A 19,554-nucleotide genomic window follows, 5' to 3' on the forward strand; every position below is an offset into this window, starting at 1 on the left:
CCAGTTATTTTTCATCCTAGCCAACAGTTGGTATGATCAGTTTTTAATTTTACCAATTCAAATGGACATATAACAGTATTAATGTATTTCTGATCTTTTAATGTACTACTTGGTTATTTGTATATTTGTTTAGAATTTTCAGTTCAAGTCTTTTGTCCATTTTGTTGGGTAGTTTTAGTTCTGATTTCTTTTTTATATATTTTGTGGTCAAAGGACATAATTCTGTATCACTTCAATCCTATGAAATTCACTGAGATTTGCCTTATGGCCCAGCGGATGGTCTAGTTTTGTGTTCCAGTGTACACTTGAAAGAATGGGTATTCTGTTGATGTTGGGTGGAATATTTTATAAATATCAGTTTAAAAATTGTTGAATGTAGTGCTATCTCCTATACCTTTAATGATTTTTTATTTGTTGCATCAATTTTCAAGAGAGGAATGCTATATTTCAGTTATAATTGTGGATTTGTCTATTCTTTGAATTCTAGTTTTTGTTTAATTTTTTTTTTTAAATATCTTTATTGATTTCAGAGAGAGGGAGAGAGAGAGATAGAAACATCAATGATGAGCGGCATTGATCTGCTGCCTCCTGCACGTCCCCTACTGGGGATGGAGCCCGCAACCCCGGGCACGTGCCCTGGCTGGGAATCGAGCCCCAGTCTCCTGGATCACAGGTCCTGAGCCACTCCCCACTGGGCTTGTTTAATGTCATTTGATGTTTTGTTATTGGGTGCATATATTTATGATTATGTCTTTGTGATGTACTGAAACTTTCATTATCAGGTATTCATCTATATACCTGATAATATGATTTACTCTGTCTGAAGAGTAATTTGTGTTAGTAATATAGCCATTCCAGCTTTAGGACTTGTGTTTTCATGGTATATATCATTGCATCGTTTTATTTTTAAACCTATCAATGTTTATATACAAAGCATGTTTCTAGTAGACATTTTGTAGTTGGTTTTGCTTTTGGAAAAATCCAGCTTGATAATCTCTGCCTGTTGGGAGAAATTTCTCCATTGGTCTTGCATGTTTCTGAATGTTTTCTGAGCAAAGGTTTTAATATTTTTTTGCTCTAGACTATCTTTTTAAGGATGTTTGTATAGCAAGTAAACTTGGAAGATAGTCTAGAGCAGATTTGTTTGCTGTCTAGTGTAGTGGAGATAATGCCTCTCTCCTGAGCAGAGTGGGGCACTTTGCTTAGCAGGCCCTTATTTAAGATCGGGGCTTCCTTAGTTGTAACACGGACCCAAAGTGTACACACTATCCACCTGGGCACACCTCTGCACCACCCTCATGGGGATTGGCGAGTCAAGGGAAACCAACGCCAGCATGCACGAGACACTGCCTGCTGTGCCAGACAGTTATTTGCCTATACCCACTGAGTCTCTGTTTTCTGCCAGCATCTATGAAACTGTGAGTTTGAATTGTTTCTTATAAGTAGAATAAAATCTCATATCCTTCACAGTTCTTGATACTGCCTTTTAATTGGAGTGTTTAAACCATTTATATTTAAAATAGCATTGATTAATTGGGGATTTAATCTGTTATCTTGCCATTTGTTTTCTTTATTTTCAAATCCATTCTTTTTCAATCTTCATTTTGTGGGATTTTAAGCATCCCCTTTTATCTCCATTAGCTATACTTCTTTGTTTGTGTGCCTGTGGTTTCTCTAATATTTACAATGTCTTTAACTTATCCAGTTCTACCTTCGAATAATATATTTCTTTACATAAAATATAAGAAACTTTCAACAATTGTACTCTTCCACCCTTTGTGATTGTTGACATACACTTACCGCTACATGTTATTAAAATGATAATTAATTTTGCTTAAACTAGTCAATTCATTTTTAAATAAGATATTAAAATAAAATGATTTTATATTTACTGTATGTGTATTATTTTCAGAGCTTTTCATTGTTCTATGTAGATCCAAGAACCTATCTGATATAATTTTCTTCCCCCTAAAGAACTCTGCCCTACAAGTCTGCTGTTGATAAATATTTTTTGGCACTTCTGAAAAAAATTCTGCATTTTTACCTTCAGTTTTGAAGGGCATTTTTGCTCTACATAAAACTTCATCTTGACAGGTCTGCAAAGCACTGTGTATAGTCCCTTATTCTGGAATTTTGCCTGCGACTCCCAGCTGCCCAACTTCCTGAACTCTTATCTCTGCTCCTCAACACACCTTCATCTCAAGAAAACTGCTGTGCTCTGCTTATGACACTTTTCTCTGCAGCAAGATCTGGAGTGCTCCTCCAGGCAGCAAGGGGGTAGTCATAGGGTTCACCTTTTTCTCTTCTGTTAGGGACCATAGCCCTTTTTTGACTTTTGTCTCATTTCTAAAAACCATTATTTTAAATGCTTTGTCCAGTTTTCTAGCTGTTTGCTGTGGAAGCATAATTCTGGTACTTCCATTGCGCCCAGAAGCAGAATCCCCTGTACTTCAGATGGTATTTTGGATGCTGCAAATCAGTCACTAAACATAATGCTCATATTAATCTAATAGTTGGCAGTCCTTGAAAATAATTGTGCTAATTCCATTTTCATGTTAATAATTACTTATTTGCAATATCAGCACATAACATTGGTTTTAAACAGTTTGTTTAAACACAAGTCATTATAAATATACAGCAGAGGAAACCTTTTCCCTTATTATTAAAACATAATTCTAAATCTCTCCATAAGTCATAAATCCAACTGCAAAATTTAAACATAAATATATGCCTTTCAAAAGCCTATACATATTCATTATCATTTGGTGAAAAGCAGCAAATCTCAAATTTCCAAAAAATAACTGGTAGAGAGATATCCTATTTATTAAAATTCTAGAGCCTGTGGCTTAGATGTGAAATGGTTGCATTGTGTTTATTTTGCAGAAAGGGCAGACTATTGCCTTTATTTTCCATATGGAGTGAAATCTGGAAATGCCACGTGGTATCAGATGTCGGCCTGGCACATGATTTCTTCCATACAGGCTCCAGCTTTATGTCCACTAGAAGAGATGAAAATACACAAGAAAAAGAAATTCAATTTATTTATATGAGGAAATGTTTACGCAAACTATAAATTATCTGGAAAAGGTATCAAAGGGAGAACCCTTTTTTATGCTAAAAGAATTACATAAAGAGCTAGAAATGCTATTCCAATTAAAGTCGCATTCAGATACAATCCAGATTTGAAAATCACTAATATCAAATAAATTATATCTGGGGATATAATTTGATAGAAACTTTTTTTTTCCCCCCCTGTGAGTCAGGCACCAAATACTAGGAACAGAAAGAATTTGTAGGAGATGAAGATAACAGTTTGGAGAAAAGGTCAAAGTCGTTTCTAAACGTAATGAGTGTGACAGAAACATTAAACGGGGATTTTCTTTTCTGAGACTTATGCTCTGTTTGGTATAGAGTTTTCTGATGTGTTCAAGCCTAGTCTGAATAACCATTTGACAGGAGATTTTGTAATTTATTTTCCAAATAATATAATCCAAAATACTTAAGTGAATTATTTTGTCAGATAACACATGGCAAAGCAAAAACTGGAATCCAAAACAACATGGTTTCAAAGATCAGACCCTTTCCATTAAACCACAGCATCGCCAGGAGATGGTGACAAAGGAGATTTAAATAATAGATGAGAATTTGATTAGAGGAGCTTTAAGGTACATTCCCAGGCTGCAACCACACATTTCTCAAAGGAAAAGGGGAAAACAAAATTTAGAGTATTACATAAATCAAAAATGAGGCTGGCTGGTGCACTTCAGGACCCGTTCATTAGAGGGAAGTCTTTATACTTACTAGGAGCCCTGGTTCTGGAATAGGAGAAGGCTTTGCGAACCGCTTATTAAATTTCATCTTCTCTTTCTTTAGGTTTTTCATATTCTGAATACGTTTATTTAAAGACTTGTGCAAAATGAAAAGAAAAAACAAATCATATTTGTTTATAACAGAGAGGTAACATGCTGATTATATTTTTGGTTTATGTCAATAAAAAAGACATGGTTTACATAGCTACATAGAAGTAGGGAAAAATATTTTTTTCAAAAATTCATGGTTTATGCCCGGCCAGGCGTGGCTCAGCGGCTGAGTGTCCACCTGGGATCCAGGCGATCGGGGTTCGATTCCGGGTCAGGGCACAGGCCCGGGTTGTGGGCTCGATCCCCAGTCGGGGGCCTGCGGGAGGCAGCCGATCAATGACTCTCTCATCCTTGATATTTCTCTCTCTCTCTCCCTCTCCTGTCCTCTCTCTGAAATCAGTAAAGACATATTTAAAAAAAAAATTCATGGTTTATGGATGAAAAAACACATTGAACTATCAGTAGGATTTTCGAAGGAGAAAATGTACTCTTTTTTTTTTTTAACCCTCACTGGAGGATATTTTCCCCACTGCTTTTCAGAGAAAGTGGAAGGGAGAGAGAGAGACATCGTCAATTTGGTTGCCTCCAGCACCCCCCCAACCAGGGCCAGGACTGAGCCTGCAACCGAGGCACGTGCCCTTGACCGGAATCAAGCCGGGGACCCTTCGGTCTGCAGGCAGACGTGCTAACCACTGAGCAAACCAGCAAGGATGTTTACTCTTGATCCCCACTTTACCCACTCTGTACATTTAGATAGATCCAAGATTCACGGAGATATATTTATAGATATACTTTTAGCTTAAAGGTAATGTCCATTGAAACCCCCTCAAAAGCTTTCTTGAGTCCCCACTGTATGGCATCTACATGTAGCAGATAGCTAGGGGATGAAGCTAGAATGCGTGAAAATCTTGCTCAATGGCAAAAAAGACATCCTGGAATGTTCCCCGTAGCACTCCATTACAGGAAAATGTGTAACCTACCCACCACCCATCAACAGGAGAAAGGATTAATGAGCCGAGATAGGTCGCCCAAGGAAATATTAAACAGTAACGAAAATAAAGGAACTATAACGATATACAGTGATACAGACGAATCTTATGAAACAATGTTGAGAAAAATAAATTATATACCAAATTTTATGTGACCATACGTTTATAAAGTTCAAAACCAAGCCAAATCAAACAATATACTTTTGGAGGCACACGTGCAACATAGCACTTTTAAAAAATGAGATTGATAAAAATAAAATCCAAGATAGTGGTGACCTCAGAGAGATTTAGGGAGGTAGAAAAGGGAAGCAGCCCCTTGATGAGTTCAAGGATACCTGTAATGTTTTCTTAAGTTGGAGGTATATTTGATTACTGTTTTACAAATTATATCTTCTACATATATTCGTGTGTATGTATCAAATGTTACATTAAAAATGATAATATAAGCCATTTAGGTTTTCCTAGTTAAGACTCATTTTAATGGTAAGTCACAAGATCCTGGAGTCCCAAAAAAGACAACACAGAAGTGTCTATCTAAGAAAAGTTCTATCATATTAGGGACCCCCACACATAAGTGAACAAGATGAAGTGACAGTTTTGAAATACCCAGAATGATTTATTTAAGCATTACCTGCCTTTTAGTGACTTCTGAAGGATGATGCCTTCTTGGTTCCTCCTACAAAATACGTAAAATAATAAAAAAATAAATAAAAATAAAGTCAGGAGCAAATAGAAAGATTAGTTATAACAGGAAGCCTTTGCTACTGTTTTGCTTTTATTATTATTAACATATACGTAGTATCTCAAGAGCAAGAGGCAGGATCAGAAGGATATCAAGGTAAAAACCAGGGTGGAGATTGGCAATAGTGTTATAAGAAAAGAGAACCTGCGATAAACCACATTACTGATAGGAAAATTGATAAGGGAAAACCTCATTTAAAATGGAATTGGGAGGCCAGAAGAGGGAGCACCCAGGCACTGCCAGGTGCCATGAGGTACAGACCCTGTCAGGGAGAGCTGTCAGCCAAGGACCTCAGCAGGGACCCACTTAGCACTCTAGCTGAGGAAGTTCTTCCTTGCAACTCAGCCAATGAGAAACCACCAGCACCCTGGACACCTTTTTTTTTTTTCCCTCCAATGAGTTTCCCTTTAAAACAATCCCTCCCAACTTCCCCCTTTTTCTCTATAAAATTCCTCTCTGCTTGTTGGATTGGCCTACAGTTTTTGCTATAACTTGCTTGTCTAGGCTAGCAATTCCCTGCTATTCCCAGATATTCCCATTATGCTACTAAAATAATTGTTTTATTTTTTAGGACAACACAGGGAACATGTTCACTGCAGAGATTTATTTCTGGAAGGAAAACAAATGTAGAATAAATCCCAAAATTCGTGTTTCTATTGGTACATGAGTTTCAAGGCGCCACGCTGATCTTCACTTACGGAGCTGGTTTCCAGCCTGGCTTCTGAAGCCTGGTAAAGTTGGGGTGACTGAGAAACTCCACCAGATGGCTTGGTTTTTTTGAAACCAAGGAGTTTGGCTGGTAGTTCATGGGGTTCCCACACCTCTCCCTGATTTCTAAGTTAGACTCCAAGTACTTCCCCAGTCCTCATTTTGATCCAGTTTGTCCAACCCGAAGACCTACAAGCAGCCCCCTCCCCATCTGAAAGTTGAGTTCACGCGTTCTGCCGCTTCTGCACCCGGCCCCCCTTCTCGGCGGGCTCCGGGTCAGCGACCAGCCCTGCCCGCGCGGTGGCCGCCCCTAGGGGGCGCAGGGCGGGCTTCGCGGGTTCCGCGCAGGCCTCGCCGCCCGGGGTGCAGCCCCCCCGCTCCTGCGGGCCCCGCGGGCCCCGCCCCGCGCTGCGCCCGCCGCACCCCGATCCTGCAGGGGCCGCTGTGGCCTCCGCGCGCGAGCGGGGCCCGGGCGGCGGGGGCGGGGTGAGGCGCGGGAGACTCACGGGGTTGACTTGGGTGCTTTCGTCCCCCAGACAGTGCAGGCACATGCTTCCGAGCCTCGGAGCGCCCCGGCGCCCGCCGCTGGTCTCCGCCGAGTGCCCGCGGGCGCGCCCCGCCCTCCCCGCCGCCGTCCCCCGCCGCGCCCGGGCCGTCACAATCCCCTCGGTGCCCGCGCGCCCCGCCCCGAGGGAGCCCCGCCCGGGCCCACCCATCACAATCCCCTCGGTGCCCGCGCGCCCCGCCCCGAGGGAGCCCCGCCCGGGCCCACCCATCACAATCCCCTCGGTGCCCGTGGGCCCAGCCCCGCCCGGCCCATCTCAATCCCTTTCGTGCCCGTGCGCCCCCCCGCCCAGGGAGCCCCGCCCGGCCCGTCACAATCCCCCTAGTGCCCGTGCGCCCCGCCCTCCCCGCCGCCCCCCGCCCCGAGCCGCAGCCCGAGCCCCCGCGGCCCCCGCAGTCCCCTGTCCCCAGCCCTTCTGCTCCGTCCCTGAGCCCGCGACCGCGCGGTGCCACGGGCAGGGGTCTCTGGAAAGAGTTCGGCTGCCGCAGAGGACCCTGGTCCCCTGTGGTGCTCAGAACCACCCGCCGCTCCCACACTGTTCTTTCTCTCACTTCCCGTCTCAGCAAAATCTGATGATTTGTTTGTTTGTTTTATACCTTAAAGTGGCTGCTTCCTGATGCGCGTCAGGTTAGCCGGTGAGGGCGTCCCCATTCTGCAGCTGGGGCTTTTATGACCTTTCCCTGGGTGTCTGATAAACACACAGCCATGAAATCAGTTCAGATCGCCTTGTACTGGGAAACGCTGGGTCTACACGGTGTCGCCCTGCTCTTGCCGTTTTAAAATGCTTAATTTTTAAGGAACTGGCTTTGCATTTTCATCTGGCACTAAGATCTGAAAACTGTGTGATCCTGAATCCGACAAAATTTGTGAGAAATTACCTGTCTGTCATCTATCGACTGTCTTCTGTCTGTCTAGGGAGCACCTGGTACACAGCAGCATTTAATGTTATTTTCCTTTTGCCACGGACTGTGTTTATGGCAGTTTTTCCCCCCTGTTTTGTACCTGTGCAGTTAATTTGTGAAATCTAGGTTATACACTTTTAAATTTCTCTATATTAAATTTTATCTCCTTGGATTGAACTTATCATTTCAGCCTGTCAAGAGCGCTTTCCCTCCTCTTGACAGCACAGAGCCTTCCTGTCGCCTGCTGACTAGGTCGGCATGTTATGCCATCACCCAAATTTGTGATAAAAACATTGCACAGAGCAGAACTGCACAGCGGGTTCATCGATAATTATTCACCAGTACTTTCTGGTAGAACTGTTTATTCTTTTACAAACTCACTCAAATTTGGTATCAGCTAGTTCTGATTATATCCATCTCATCCACAATAATATCATGACTTTTTCAAATATATTGGTGGAATCTAGATATGTTTTAGGCTACTAGTCCAATTTGAAAACTGCTCAGCAAACTTCTCCTTAACTTAAAAATTAAATAAAATTCTAGAGTTAATATTGAACAAATAAATCAATAAAAGAGTTAAACTAGGGAGAAAAAATCCAGCATTTTTGTTGTACTGTTTTACATTTATATCATGGGTTAGTGTATTAGTTTCCTATTGCTGCTATAACAAATGACCACAAACTTGGTGGCTTAGAATGACAGAAGGTTATTCTTTACAGCTCTGGAGGCCAGAAGTCTACAGTCAAGGTGTTGGCAGGGCTTTGCTTTCCCCGGGGCTCTGGGTTGAATCTGTTCCTGGACTGTTCCAGCTCCTGCTTGCCTCCTGCATTCATTGTCTTGAAGCTACATCATTCCAACCTCTGTCTCCCCATCTTGTCTTTCTCCTCTATGTGTGTCTAATCTCTCTTTTTACCTGTGTCTTAAAAAGACACTTGTGATGGTATTTAGGGCCCACCCAGGAAATCCAGGATAATCCCATCTCAAAATCCTTAATTTAATCACATCTGAAAAGACCCTTTTGCAAATAAGGAAACATCAATAGGTTCCCAGCATTATGATCTGGAGGTATTTTTGAAAACAGTTATTAACCTAACACAGATCATTTATCCCTTTAAGTTTGAATTATATTTAGGAAGGGCATTATACATTTTCATCCTTAGGGCTACTATATATCTTAACCTGACACTGCATTGGAGTTAATTTCACAAGGACCTGCTTGTTCCTTCCACCATCTGGAGGTGTAACTTCTCACCTCTGTGTTGCAGCGCTAGCTAGGGCCACACTTAATATGCCTCTAGGCCAGTGAACCTTTGCAAGGACGGCAGATAACCAGCTGCTGCAGTGAGAATGCTGGAAGTAACAAGTAATAATTTTTTTGCCATTGTTACCTATGAGAAGTTGTCTTTGACAATATCTTTAAGGCTCTTTTAATCATATATCCTGTTTGGTATGATATAAATCATATGCCACTGCCTCTGGTTTTTAATTCCTTCTGGACCAGAAGATAAGTCAGGGCTCTGACTGAGGCCACACATAGAAATGAACCCGCAGAGGTGGTGAGCTGCTAGCTGATGATGGTGCCACATAAATCTTGGGCTTGGCACAGACTCCCAGCATAAAGTACAAGGCAGAACAAACACAGGAGAGGAGATAAGAGGCCTGGACTAGAGAAATTCCACAAAGCACAGGATATCAGAGGCTGCCACGGATCTTCTCCTAAATTACCTTTATATTAACGTGTAGGTAATGAGTGAACCAGAGGAGAGGTGAGAGGGAAATCAGAGAGTTCACAAGACCTGGTGCTATAGGCAGGAAGGGGCAATATAAAGGGTTACCTTTACATTAGCCTGGGGTGGTGAGAAAGGTATGGGTGGAAGCCAGCAATTTTAAAAGGTGAGGTTAACTTGAGAGAGATGGAATTGGGACTGAGGTTAAAAATGGGGAAGTAAACCAACTGGAAGACCCACAAACCAGTGGTGAGCGCTGCTATTCTCACCGTTTCTCTCCTCTCTTCTTTCTACTTAACCCTCCAACATCTGGAGCTTTAGGGAGCTAATAGGCCATGAACCTGGCTTTCGTTCAGTTAAACTTTCTCCTAAGCTGCTTTGCACTTGATCTCTATTTCAGCCTCCTTACCTTTGCAAACTCTCTGCACCTATCATGCCTGCCCCAAGAAGGGGTCAGGTCTTTCCTCAAAACTATTCCCCAGGAAAGAGTGAGTCCTGTTATATAAGAACTCTATGAAGTCTATTTCAGAGCTCCTGCTCAATTACTCTACTTTGAAAAACAAAGTTTTTCAGGACAATGCATGAGTTAGAAGTTGGCCTTACTGAATGCCATCTTTGGGCACTTATGGAGATCACCTAGGTGAATCAGTAAAAACATAAGGTAAAGATATTTAGTAATTATCTTTTGGGGTACAACTTCATATTCAGAAGTTCTGAAAATCTTGTAAACAAGCCCTTTAAAAAATCACTTTAGCCCTGGATGGTGTTGCTCAGTGGTTAGAGTGTCGGCCTGCACACCAAGCGGTCCCGGGTTCAATTCTGGTCAAGGACACCTACCTCGGTTGCAGGCTCGATCCCCTGCCCCAGTCTGTGTGCTTACAGATGGCAACCTATCGATGTGTCTCTCTCACATCAATGTTTCTCTCACTCTCTCTCCCCCACTCCCTTCCTCCCTTCCATTCTCTCTGAAAAGCAATGGGCAAGAAAAAATATCCTTAGGTGAGGGTTAAAAAAAAAAAAGATGACTTTAAAAACTAATATAACAAGTAAATGGCTGTATTTTGGAGATCCTTGATACACACTTAAAGGACAAGTGAAAAGAACACTTGTTCTGATACAAAAGAGAACTTAGGGCTTTGAATAAATTTTCAGTAACATGTAACAGCGTCAAATTAGAATTTAAAAAGTGCTGAATTTCAAGGCACTGAGATGGAAGTGAAAATGAATGTCTTTTAAAACTGCTTAAAAAGCGGCTCTGGTGAGAATTAAGACAGTGATGTTGAAAATTCATGTGAAGAGGGTGATTGAAACTCCAGAAAATGTGTGTGTGGAAAGAGCAATATTTCTACACTAGTATATTAATATGTAATGTGGTTTTAAAAGTGGATGTATGAGTATTACAGATGTAACCCCCAAAAAAGAAAAATTACCAGTAAAATAATTCAATATGGTGAAATGTGTGTGTATTTGTGTGTGTGTGTGTGTGTATGTGTGTATGTGTGTACGTATATGGGGATGTAATTACTTACATGAATTCACACAGTTTCTAGCCTAGCAATTTACAAGTCCGATAGTACTATGGTTGTGCATTTAATAGCTGGAGGCACCCAAAATTTAAAGTTTGAGACAGCAATAAACATAGGATTGACATGTGAATAAAGAAATCTAAGAACTTTAAACTTCCAAGCTTTGCAAGAATGTTACACACTGTGATTTATTTTTATTTTTATTTATTTTTTATGAAGGGGCATGGTAGCAAGAACTGCTACTCTTGCTTTGTCAGGTGTGGTGGGGGAAAAAAAAATAAAAGTGGATGTGTAAGAAAATTAATTAAATATTATAAGTAGACATTTGGCTTTTACAACTACATCTCTAAAAGTTTAAATAGTCAAGCTGGCAAAAACAAACAAACAAACAAACGCAAAGAAACCTTTGGGATACTTGCCCTTGCTTTCTCTCTTAGTTAGAATGTTTTAACTTTTTATCAACACTATATTACAATTCAAAATGTTTGGAAAGGACCACAAACAAACTTTCTTTACCAGGGAGAACGCATTCTTACTGTTATATCATCATCATCATCATCATCATCATCACACACACACACTCCAAAATATGGTGTTGTTAAAAGATAAACTGAGGCATATTAAAATTTTTAAGAGTTTATTTGAGCAAAAGTCTATTGGAATTGGGCAGTGCCAAACTGGAAGTATTAGGAGCCTTTTCCCCTCTGACAGGAGCCTGGGGAAAGACATATAGAAATTATGTCTTGGCTATAGTGTAAAGCCTAGCTGGCTGTTTGTGACTGGCTGCCATTAGTGCCCTGATTTCATAACCTTGAGGCATTTACAGGCCTGGATATTGAGTTGCTTACTTAGGCCACCAAGGCATCAGAGCCACATCAGTCTAATGGCGTGGCCTTTTTGTGTAATTAATTTAACAATGCAAAACATTTTCTTTTCCTCAAGCCTGCTTTTCATTGCTACAGTCAGCCTAGAGGAACATGTGGGAGCCTGCTCTTCTTGTTTCTCATTTATGCTCTGATTTATGGAGTTCTGGTTGTAGGAGCCTTGGTTCTTGCTTCCTCCTGAAAGGCAAGTCTTCATACTTAAAAGTAGGCTGGACCTTCAGTTATCTAAATAGAGAGCATCATCAATGCAAAAAAGACTTGTCATGCTACTGGGGATAATTTACACAGCAAAACTTAACCGATCCCCTCCTCATCAGTGGTAACCTTCAGAGAGTGATAGAAAAACCCTTGTTGCCTAATTTCTATCTGGAGAAATCTTTCAAAAGTGATGACACTTTCATATTTTCTCTTGGAAATGACATGAATCTAAAGATAAATTACTAGTGGATTATTTAGCTGGAATGACAACGAACTCCCTGTTGAGAAAAACAATTCTGAATTTCAGGATGTATCACTAATTTTTAGGCAGTCATCAAAGAAAAGGTGAAATGAATGATTTATGGTCACACTTTACAATCATTGAGTACTTTTAATCTGGTTTTGGCCTTAAATAGCTCAATATTGGATACATCTTTATTAGGTAGCATGTGTTTCTAGGAATCACATATTGAACCTAATTTGTTTTTAGAGTCAGTAATGCTAATGACTTATGGTCTATTATGGTAAGTCATAGCTCCCTGTTACTCTCCGTTTTCCTATATGTTTATACTTTTTTTATGTGAATTTATAGGGATGGGGGAAAAAGACTCATTTGAAGATTTCTTATTCAATTATTTTTTCAGTCTTTATTTAGGTAGGTTATACTTATTGGAAAAAGACACATAGCAATTTAATTTCGTTAATGGTGGAGTTAGACCTCAGTCCTTGAGTTCGGCTAAGAAAGAATTCAGAGCCAAGTACTCTGGTGCAAGAAATTTATTTAGAAAGTCACAGAGGTCGAAGAAGTGAGCCAGCTGGCCTGCGTGGACTCAGGAAACAAGTTGCAGAGGCAAAAGAAGGGCGCCTTTGGAGTTTAGGAGAAAAAAAATCAAAGATAATGTGCCTGGGGGAAGAGAGGAAAAAAGGCATGGGCATGCTCTAGAGGGAGCCAGAACACACGCTGGGTCCTTTGTCTTAAGGGCTTTTATCTGTTTTCCAAGGGAGGAGGATTTGAGGAGAGGTTTCAGGGGGTGATCTCAATAGAATATTCATCAGCTTTCCAGGTGTGTCCTTTCAGGGTCATGGTCTCTACTGATTGGTTGGCCCTAAGAGAGGGGTTATTAGTTATTGCATATGGTTCTGATGTCAGCATCTAGTTTTGCTGCTTTCCTGGGCCTGGAGCTGAAACACAACTAAGGCCTAGATGTTATCTCCAGTTTGACCAGAACTTTGTCTCCGTGCTCAACAGACCAGAGGCTTTGTTCCTAAGATAATTTAAGGCAGGTCAGAACCTCATTGTTCTAGGTGCTTAATGCTTAAGGGAGTCGTCATGTAAGGGCTTGTATGGGAGTCATATAAGGCTATTCTCCTGGCCCCCTTAGTCCTCTAAGAGGGTCTAAACCACATGACTAGTGACATGCTAGGGAGGAAAGGCCACCCGGGGGGTAAGGTCCTAGCCTATAATACTGGTTTTCCCGGTTTTGCCCATTTGCTAGGCACCTGGAACTTTCTGCCCTGGTGACGCTGCTTACCTGGCCTATCGTTCCTACTTTGCTCTTGCCAGTCTAACTGCCTACTCTATCAACTCCAAAAAAATTCCAAAGATAGCGAGGCAACATTGGGTATATAAGACATCTGGGGCAAAGGAGAAAAGGTGGGGGAATGGGGTATTAGATTTCAGAAGTGAGAATGGGCGATTTACAGGTAGACTGGGAAGAGCAGAAAACACAGGGCAGGAAAATTCTTGCTAGGTAACTCAAGTGATGGGACACAGTGGGTGTCTCTTGTTTACCATACTAAATTCAAAGTAAGCTAAGGGGAACATCCTGAGATCTCCTTCCCAAAGCAGGTTTCTCAGCCTGAATCTCTTGGACAGGAAAGGGGTGGGGGAGCTCAAAGGTTCTTTTTGTCTTTTGTTTCCTAATAAACAGCTTAAAATCAATATCCCAAAGACAACTTCAGGGTAGCATAATTTTGATTCCCTTCAACAGAAATATGTGAAAGGAACGAGCTAAAAGGGATTATTATTTTGGCTTACAGGACTGGGAAATGCAAGAGGAAATTTCGCTTAGTCAAATAGTAACTATTCATCTCCATTAGCTTGCTCTCTTCTGTAGGTGGGCCTTGCTTTGTCCTGCTATGGGTAGGTTTTGCTTCAGAGAATGAGGACCTCCAGCACCCATCTACATCCTACCAGGCTACATTATTCTTTACAAATTTTACCCACAACCTGGGATAGAGTCTTCACTCCCAGATTTTGGGGAGGATTCTGATCAGCGCATAGTACCAGGCAAGAGAACATAATTTAAAAGCTCTGATTAAATAACATTAAATATGCTTAGTATTAGTAAATTAATGGAGCATCTGTTTTTTAACTCAAAAATTATAGCATTCTTATTTTTAGGTTAAATCTAATCCACAACTCTAGAAAAAAATGACAAATTATTATTCCATTTTTTGGACTTTTCTTTCCAGATATTACTAAGAGAAATTTAAATGTCCATGATTGACTTTTAGTGATACACAGAAAGAAATCCAAGGTGACAAATAGAAAGTGTGGCCTTCAGCCTGTGGAAAAATTAACAGAGGAAATAAAATCATCTTGACAGAGAACTGTAAAGTTCTGACAAAATAAATAAATAGAGATTAGAAAATCTTTTAATAGGCTTTAAAACTATATTTGTACATAATACACGTTTACCCAAACCCTATTAAGTAGCAATTAAAACAGGTCAGAAAAAGCAGGGGCTTCAGTATTAAAAATACCTTGTTTCAGAATTTTCTGGGTTCTATTTTGGCATAAGCTACTTTAGAGGCAACTAATCTGCACCTCTGTTTTCTTGTCATTAAAATGGGGCTAATTCTGTCTATTTCATAGAGTTGTAAGATTTAAGGAGTAGCGTTGAGTGTGCTCAAACAATATTTTATTTTACTCTTTAAAAATTTGGGGATAATTTCTCATGTGCAAGAGTTTATGTGGGGACAGCAAAAGAGAAAATAATGAGTTACCAAAGGGATATAGTCTCTTTCTTCATAAGAACACACAGAATGCATAATAATTATTTAGAATAGTATATATGAATAATTTAGAATAATTGTCAGAATCAGGAGGTTTATCTGCTTAGCAAATGTCATTTTTTCTACACTGACTAGAAGTTATGCCCCTGAAATTTAACCATCTCATTTCCCAGTAATAACTCTTCAGGATACTCTTCGTTTTTAGAAAAAAGTCCAGCAGGTGGCACAACAACCATAACATTTATACAGTAACAATTTGTAGTGAGGGAGAAAACAAAATTATTATATAGCCAGAAGATGGTGCTAGGTGACCAATCTTTAGAAACCAATGTCTGCAGTTGAAATAGGCAACTTCACTTTTGCTCAGTTCCAGGATTTATAATCAGGGTATTGTTGATATCATTCTTTGAAATTCTTCAGTGTCTTCAGTAGCTTCAAATTTAAACTTCAAATTTATTACTTTTACAATAAAAATCTCGGACCAGCTCATAAAAGCAAGAAGTACTTTCCTGCTCTACTTTTTATCAGAGTAAAAACAGGACTCCCAGTCCTTGCAAAGAAGAATAAATTTAAAATTTTTTCATTTTATTGTTTCTCTATCTTCATATGTTTCAAGATTATACTTTTTAAAAAAATATAAACACTCATCATCCACCTCTGAATTCTTGGTCTTTTCCTTCAGTTCTTCCACCAGGATTCTCTTAGGAAGATGAAACACCGAAGTAGAATATCTGGAAACCTGCAGATACACTTTCTGACAGGTCCAAATTATTTAAAAAAAAAGTTGAATTTTTTTTTTTTTTTTACTGTATCTTGTGGACTTTTGTAAAACACTTTCATTTTAGTTCATTTGTATATTTTGTCAGTGTTAAAGTCTTTAGTCACTTTAAATAATAGGAAATACAAGTTAAACTGTTTTATAACTTTGTTTTAAACTTTCCTACAATCAAATACTATATTCTAAAAATTGGTGCTGGTTCATTGGGAACCCTAAACACTTGCCTATTAAATATCTCTCAAATGTATCTATTTCTCACAGGCCACCCCATGTCCTTCGTCTTCTAGCCTCAACTACTGGACCATTCCAGTAGCCTCTTAGTAACTGACTTACATTCCCTCCTGTCCTCTCCAATCTGTGTTCTCTCGGGAGAGCAAAGCAATATATTATGAGTGTAAATTTGATTATTTCACTCCTGTTCTTAAACCCTTCAATAACTTCCCATTGCTGGTAAACTCCAAACCTCCAACATGTCCCCCAAAACACTTCCCCATTTTTCCCAGTTATTTTCTATGCCCTTGCTGCATGACATTCCTCAGACTGTGCTCCCTCCTCCTACAGGTCTTCTACATGTCTTCTTTCAGTGAGCAAAACAATTCTTTACATCTCCACCTAGATGTCTATGTTCTTTGGATCAGAACTCAAACATCACATTCCTGGGAAAGTCTCCCCCGTCGTTATCTAGGTCAGGGCTCTCTCCTCCAGCAACCAGCTAACTCTCCTTTAGGACTCTCGCCTCTGTAATTGGGCCTGGTTTATGGGGACAAATTGATCAGTGTCTTTTTTTGTTATTATTATTGGAAAACTGTAGGTAATTTTAATAATATCACTTCAAGAACATAATCTAGTTATATATAAAACCAATACAATGTACTGTAAAATACTTTTTCTATTGAGTTAAATAAATTCTATAACAACATATTCCTATTCACAAAACCTGAATGAAAACACAAACACGATTTTCCGTTTCTCACACAAAGGTAATTCAAAAGTTCACTTTGAAGGGGACTGAGCTTTTGGTCTAATTTTACTTTCAATACCAAACATAATTATATAGTTAATCAGAATTTGAAGTGCTACTTTCCTATTTAACAAAATACTGCTGCTCTGAAATAAATTTCATTTGTCAGTGTGATAGCAATGTTAAAAAAAGACCAAGGAAATGCAAACTGCATTTTTTCCTATTTTCAACATTTTTATTAATTGATTTGAGAGAGAGAGAGAAAGGGGGGAGAGAGAGACAGAGACAGAGAAAGAGAAACATGGATATGTTGTTCCACTTATTTATGCATTCATTGGTTGCTTCTTGTGTGTGCCCTGACTGGCAATCGAACCTGCAACCTTGGAGCATCAGGACAATGCCCTAACCAACTGAGAGCTACCTGGCCAGGGCGCAGGCTGCATTTTTAATTTATCCTCAGGCCTCATCATATGCAAATTAATGCCTCTTCTTTTTTTTTTTTTAATCTTTACCCTAGGATATTTTTTCCATTGCTTTTCAGAGAGAGTGAAAGGGAAAAAGAGAGAGAGAGAAACCTCAATGTGAGATAGACACATGGATTGGTTGCCTCCTGCACGCACCCTGACCAGGCCTGGGATTGAGTCTGCAACCGAGGTACATGGCCTTGACCAGAGCTGAACCTGGGACCCTTCAGTTGGTGGGCCAATGCTCTCTCCACTGGTCCAAACCAGCTAGGCAAGTTAATGCTTCTTAACATTTTTTGGTAGATGGCAAATGAAAGCTTCATTTGAACGGTTTTTTCCCCAAATCAAGTACACTAGATATACACTGATTGCCTCATTGTTTCCATGAACCAAAATGAGGAACCAGTCTCAAAGCTGACGCGAGCTCCAGGGCAGCCCGCAGAATGAAGTAGTCTAATGCGTACTGACATGGAAATATGTTCATGGTATATTGTTAAGAGAAAATATCAGGTAGCAAAAGGTATGTATACATGTGTTCCCTTTCCTAGAAAATAATGTATGTAAATGTATCCAGAGATGTCAGAAAGACGTCAACGAACTGCTAGCAGTGCTTATATCTGTTCAGTGGGGTTACACTCTGGTCTGGCTTCAAGAATGAGGATTGGAAACTCCCAACACATTTGATACACTTTATTGTGGGTCAGTTTGTTCCTTTAAAAAATAAACCCAAGAAAGACACAGAATAATACAATCAGATATTAACTTTCTCCTATAAGAATAAAGAGGAGGAAATGAATCATAGTTACACAGAGACTTAGATTATTTTCATTTCCAGTGAAAGCTGCCAAAATTCAGAGTTCTGTTGGGGAGAATAATAATGAAATCACATATAGAGGTCAGAATATATAAACATACATTTCCAATATGTCCTTGCTTGTGTTCTTACCGGATCAAGGAGAAACTCTAGATTTCTGAAATCTCTTTATAACTAAAATTTTCTTTGAGCCCAGGGGACTTCTCCCAGCTTCTTCTCACTGTGTTTTTGGCCTGCTATGTTGGATACCACAGGCTCCCTACATAGACTGCTGTTGCTTTACTGGACACAGTGGATATGACAGGAAAGTTAGAACTCTGCTCTTGCACTGTGTGCTGTGGTTTCTCTCAGTTAGGCTTGGTAGGCAGAAGAGAGACATAGACAATGCAAATGCATACATATAAGAATGAACTAAGGGTATTTCTGGGAACAGCAAAGAGACCAGCTTAATTTAAACAAAGAATTTGTGTAGGGGAGGAATGGTATGCGATTTGAAAGTATTTTTTGTATGTAAGATATAGATAGTTAAAATCACAACATAATGAAATGTAAGTGAATCAGTAGGGTTGAATGCAGAAAATAGAAATTACTCTAAGTACTTTAAGCAGAAAGAAATTTGATGCAAGATATTAGGTACTATGGTATTATCATAATTAACTAATTAATAATAATAGGAAGAAAGCAAAGGGAAGGCCAGACATTATAAACATGGTTATCCGGGCAGCTTCATCAGGAAGCTGCAACTTCACTCTCCCCAGGAAACCACTAGTTCATTCCCTGCAAATCCCTGAGGAAAGCGATCAGACAGAGGGGGAGATAGGTCGGTGCATGTGCAGTGAAGCTGCGGTGACATAGGGACGGTTCTTGCCTCTCAGTCCAGCCTGGGAAAAAGATCATTGGTTAGGAGGGTGAGGCCACTGCAAGCGTTCAAAATCTTCAAAGCTTAATTGGTTAAGCTCTTGGTTAAAACCCCAGACAAAGGAGTTTTTCCCTCTTGTTCACTCTCCTGCTGTCTCCTGCTCAGTGACCTGCACTCACCCACGCACTCGCCTGTTCTCTCCCCACAGCCACGTGGCCTTAAGCAGCCGCATGGCCCATGGTTGTGTGGACCCCACACGCAATGGAGCGCAGCTGGGAACACAAGCTTAGCTAGCCAGATGCTGGAGTGGGCTGTACTTTAATGTGGAACAGAAATTCTGGGTAGTGGCCTCTTTTCTGGCCCTGCTGAAGACAAGATTGGGCCTCTTCCAGGGTGAGTCAGACAGAGATGGGAACTTGAAGGGGAACCCCATTAATTTTACATCAATAAAGCTTTCCATGAATCCCCATCCTCCCATGGGGGCCTCAGGAAATTCATTTCCTGACAGCACCCCGTTAGCTCCACTTCCATCTATAACCCTTACATAATTGTTGGA

General features: G+C 40.3%; 1 protein-coding gene across 1 annotated transcript; it reads right to left on the bottom strand.

The window, feature by feature from the left end:
- Window positions 1-2,540: 2,540 nt before the first annotated feature.
- On the bottom strand, window positions 2,541-6,923 carry CCDC179 (coiled-coil domain containing 179). Its single transcript, XM_081153064.1, has 4 exons — window positions 6,806-6,923; window positions 5,481-5,525; window positions 3,802-3,906; window positions 2,541-2,999 (listed from the first exon to the last, which is right to left on the bottom strand). Exons 1-4 carry the CDS (start codon window positions 6,848-6,850, stop codon window positions 2,991-2,993), a joined length of 204 nt encoding a protein of 67 aa, XP_081009190.1. The 5' UTR covers window positions 6,851-6,923; the 3' UTR covers window positions 2,541-2,990.
- Between the last annotated feature and the right edge of the window lie 12,631 nt (window positions 6,924-19,554).

The sequence above is a fragment of the Miniopterus schreibersii genome, assembly GCF_964146895.1.
Source record: "Miniopterus schreibersii genome assembly, chromosome: 12".
Classification (NCBI taxonomy): domain Eukaryota; kingdom Metazoa; phylum Chordata; class Mammalia; order Chiroptera; family Miniopteridae; genus Miniopterus; species Miniopterus schreibersii.

Coding starts and splice junctions, on each gene's coding strand:
- CCDC179 (XM_081153064.1), bottom strand. CDS start 6,850: ATGTGCCTGCACTGTCTGGGGGACGAAAGCACCCAAGTCAACCCC. Junction 5,526..6,805: donor AAAGCACCCAAGTCAACCCC/GTGAGTCTCCCG, acceptor CGTATTTTGTAG/GAGGAACCAAGAAGGCATCA. Junction 3,907..5,480: donor CAGAAGTCACTAAAAGGCAG/GTAATGCTTAAA, acceptor ATTTTGCACAAG/TCTTTAAATAAACGTATTCA.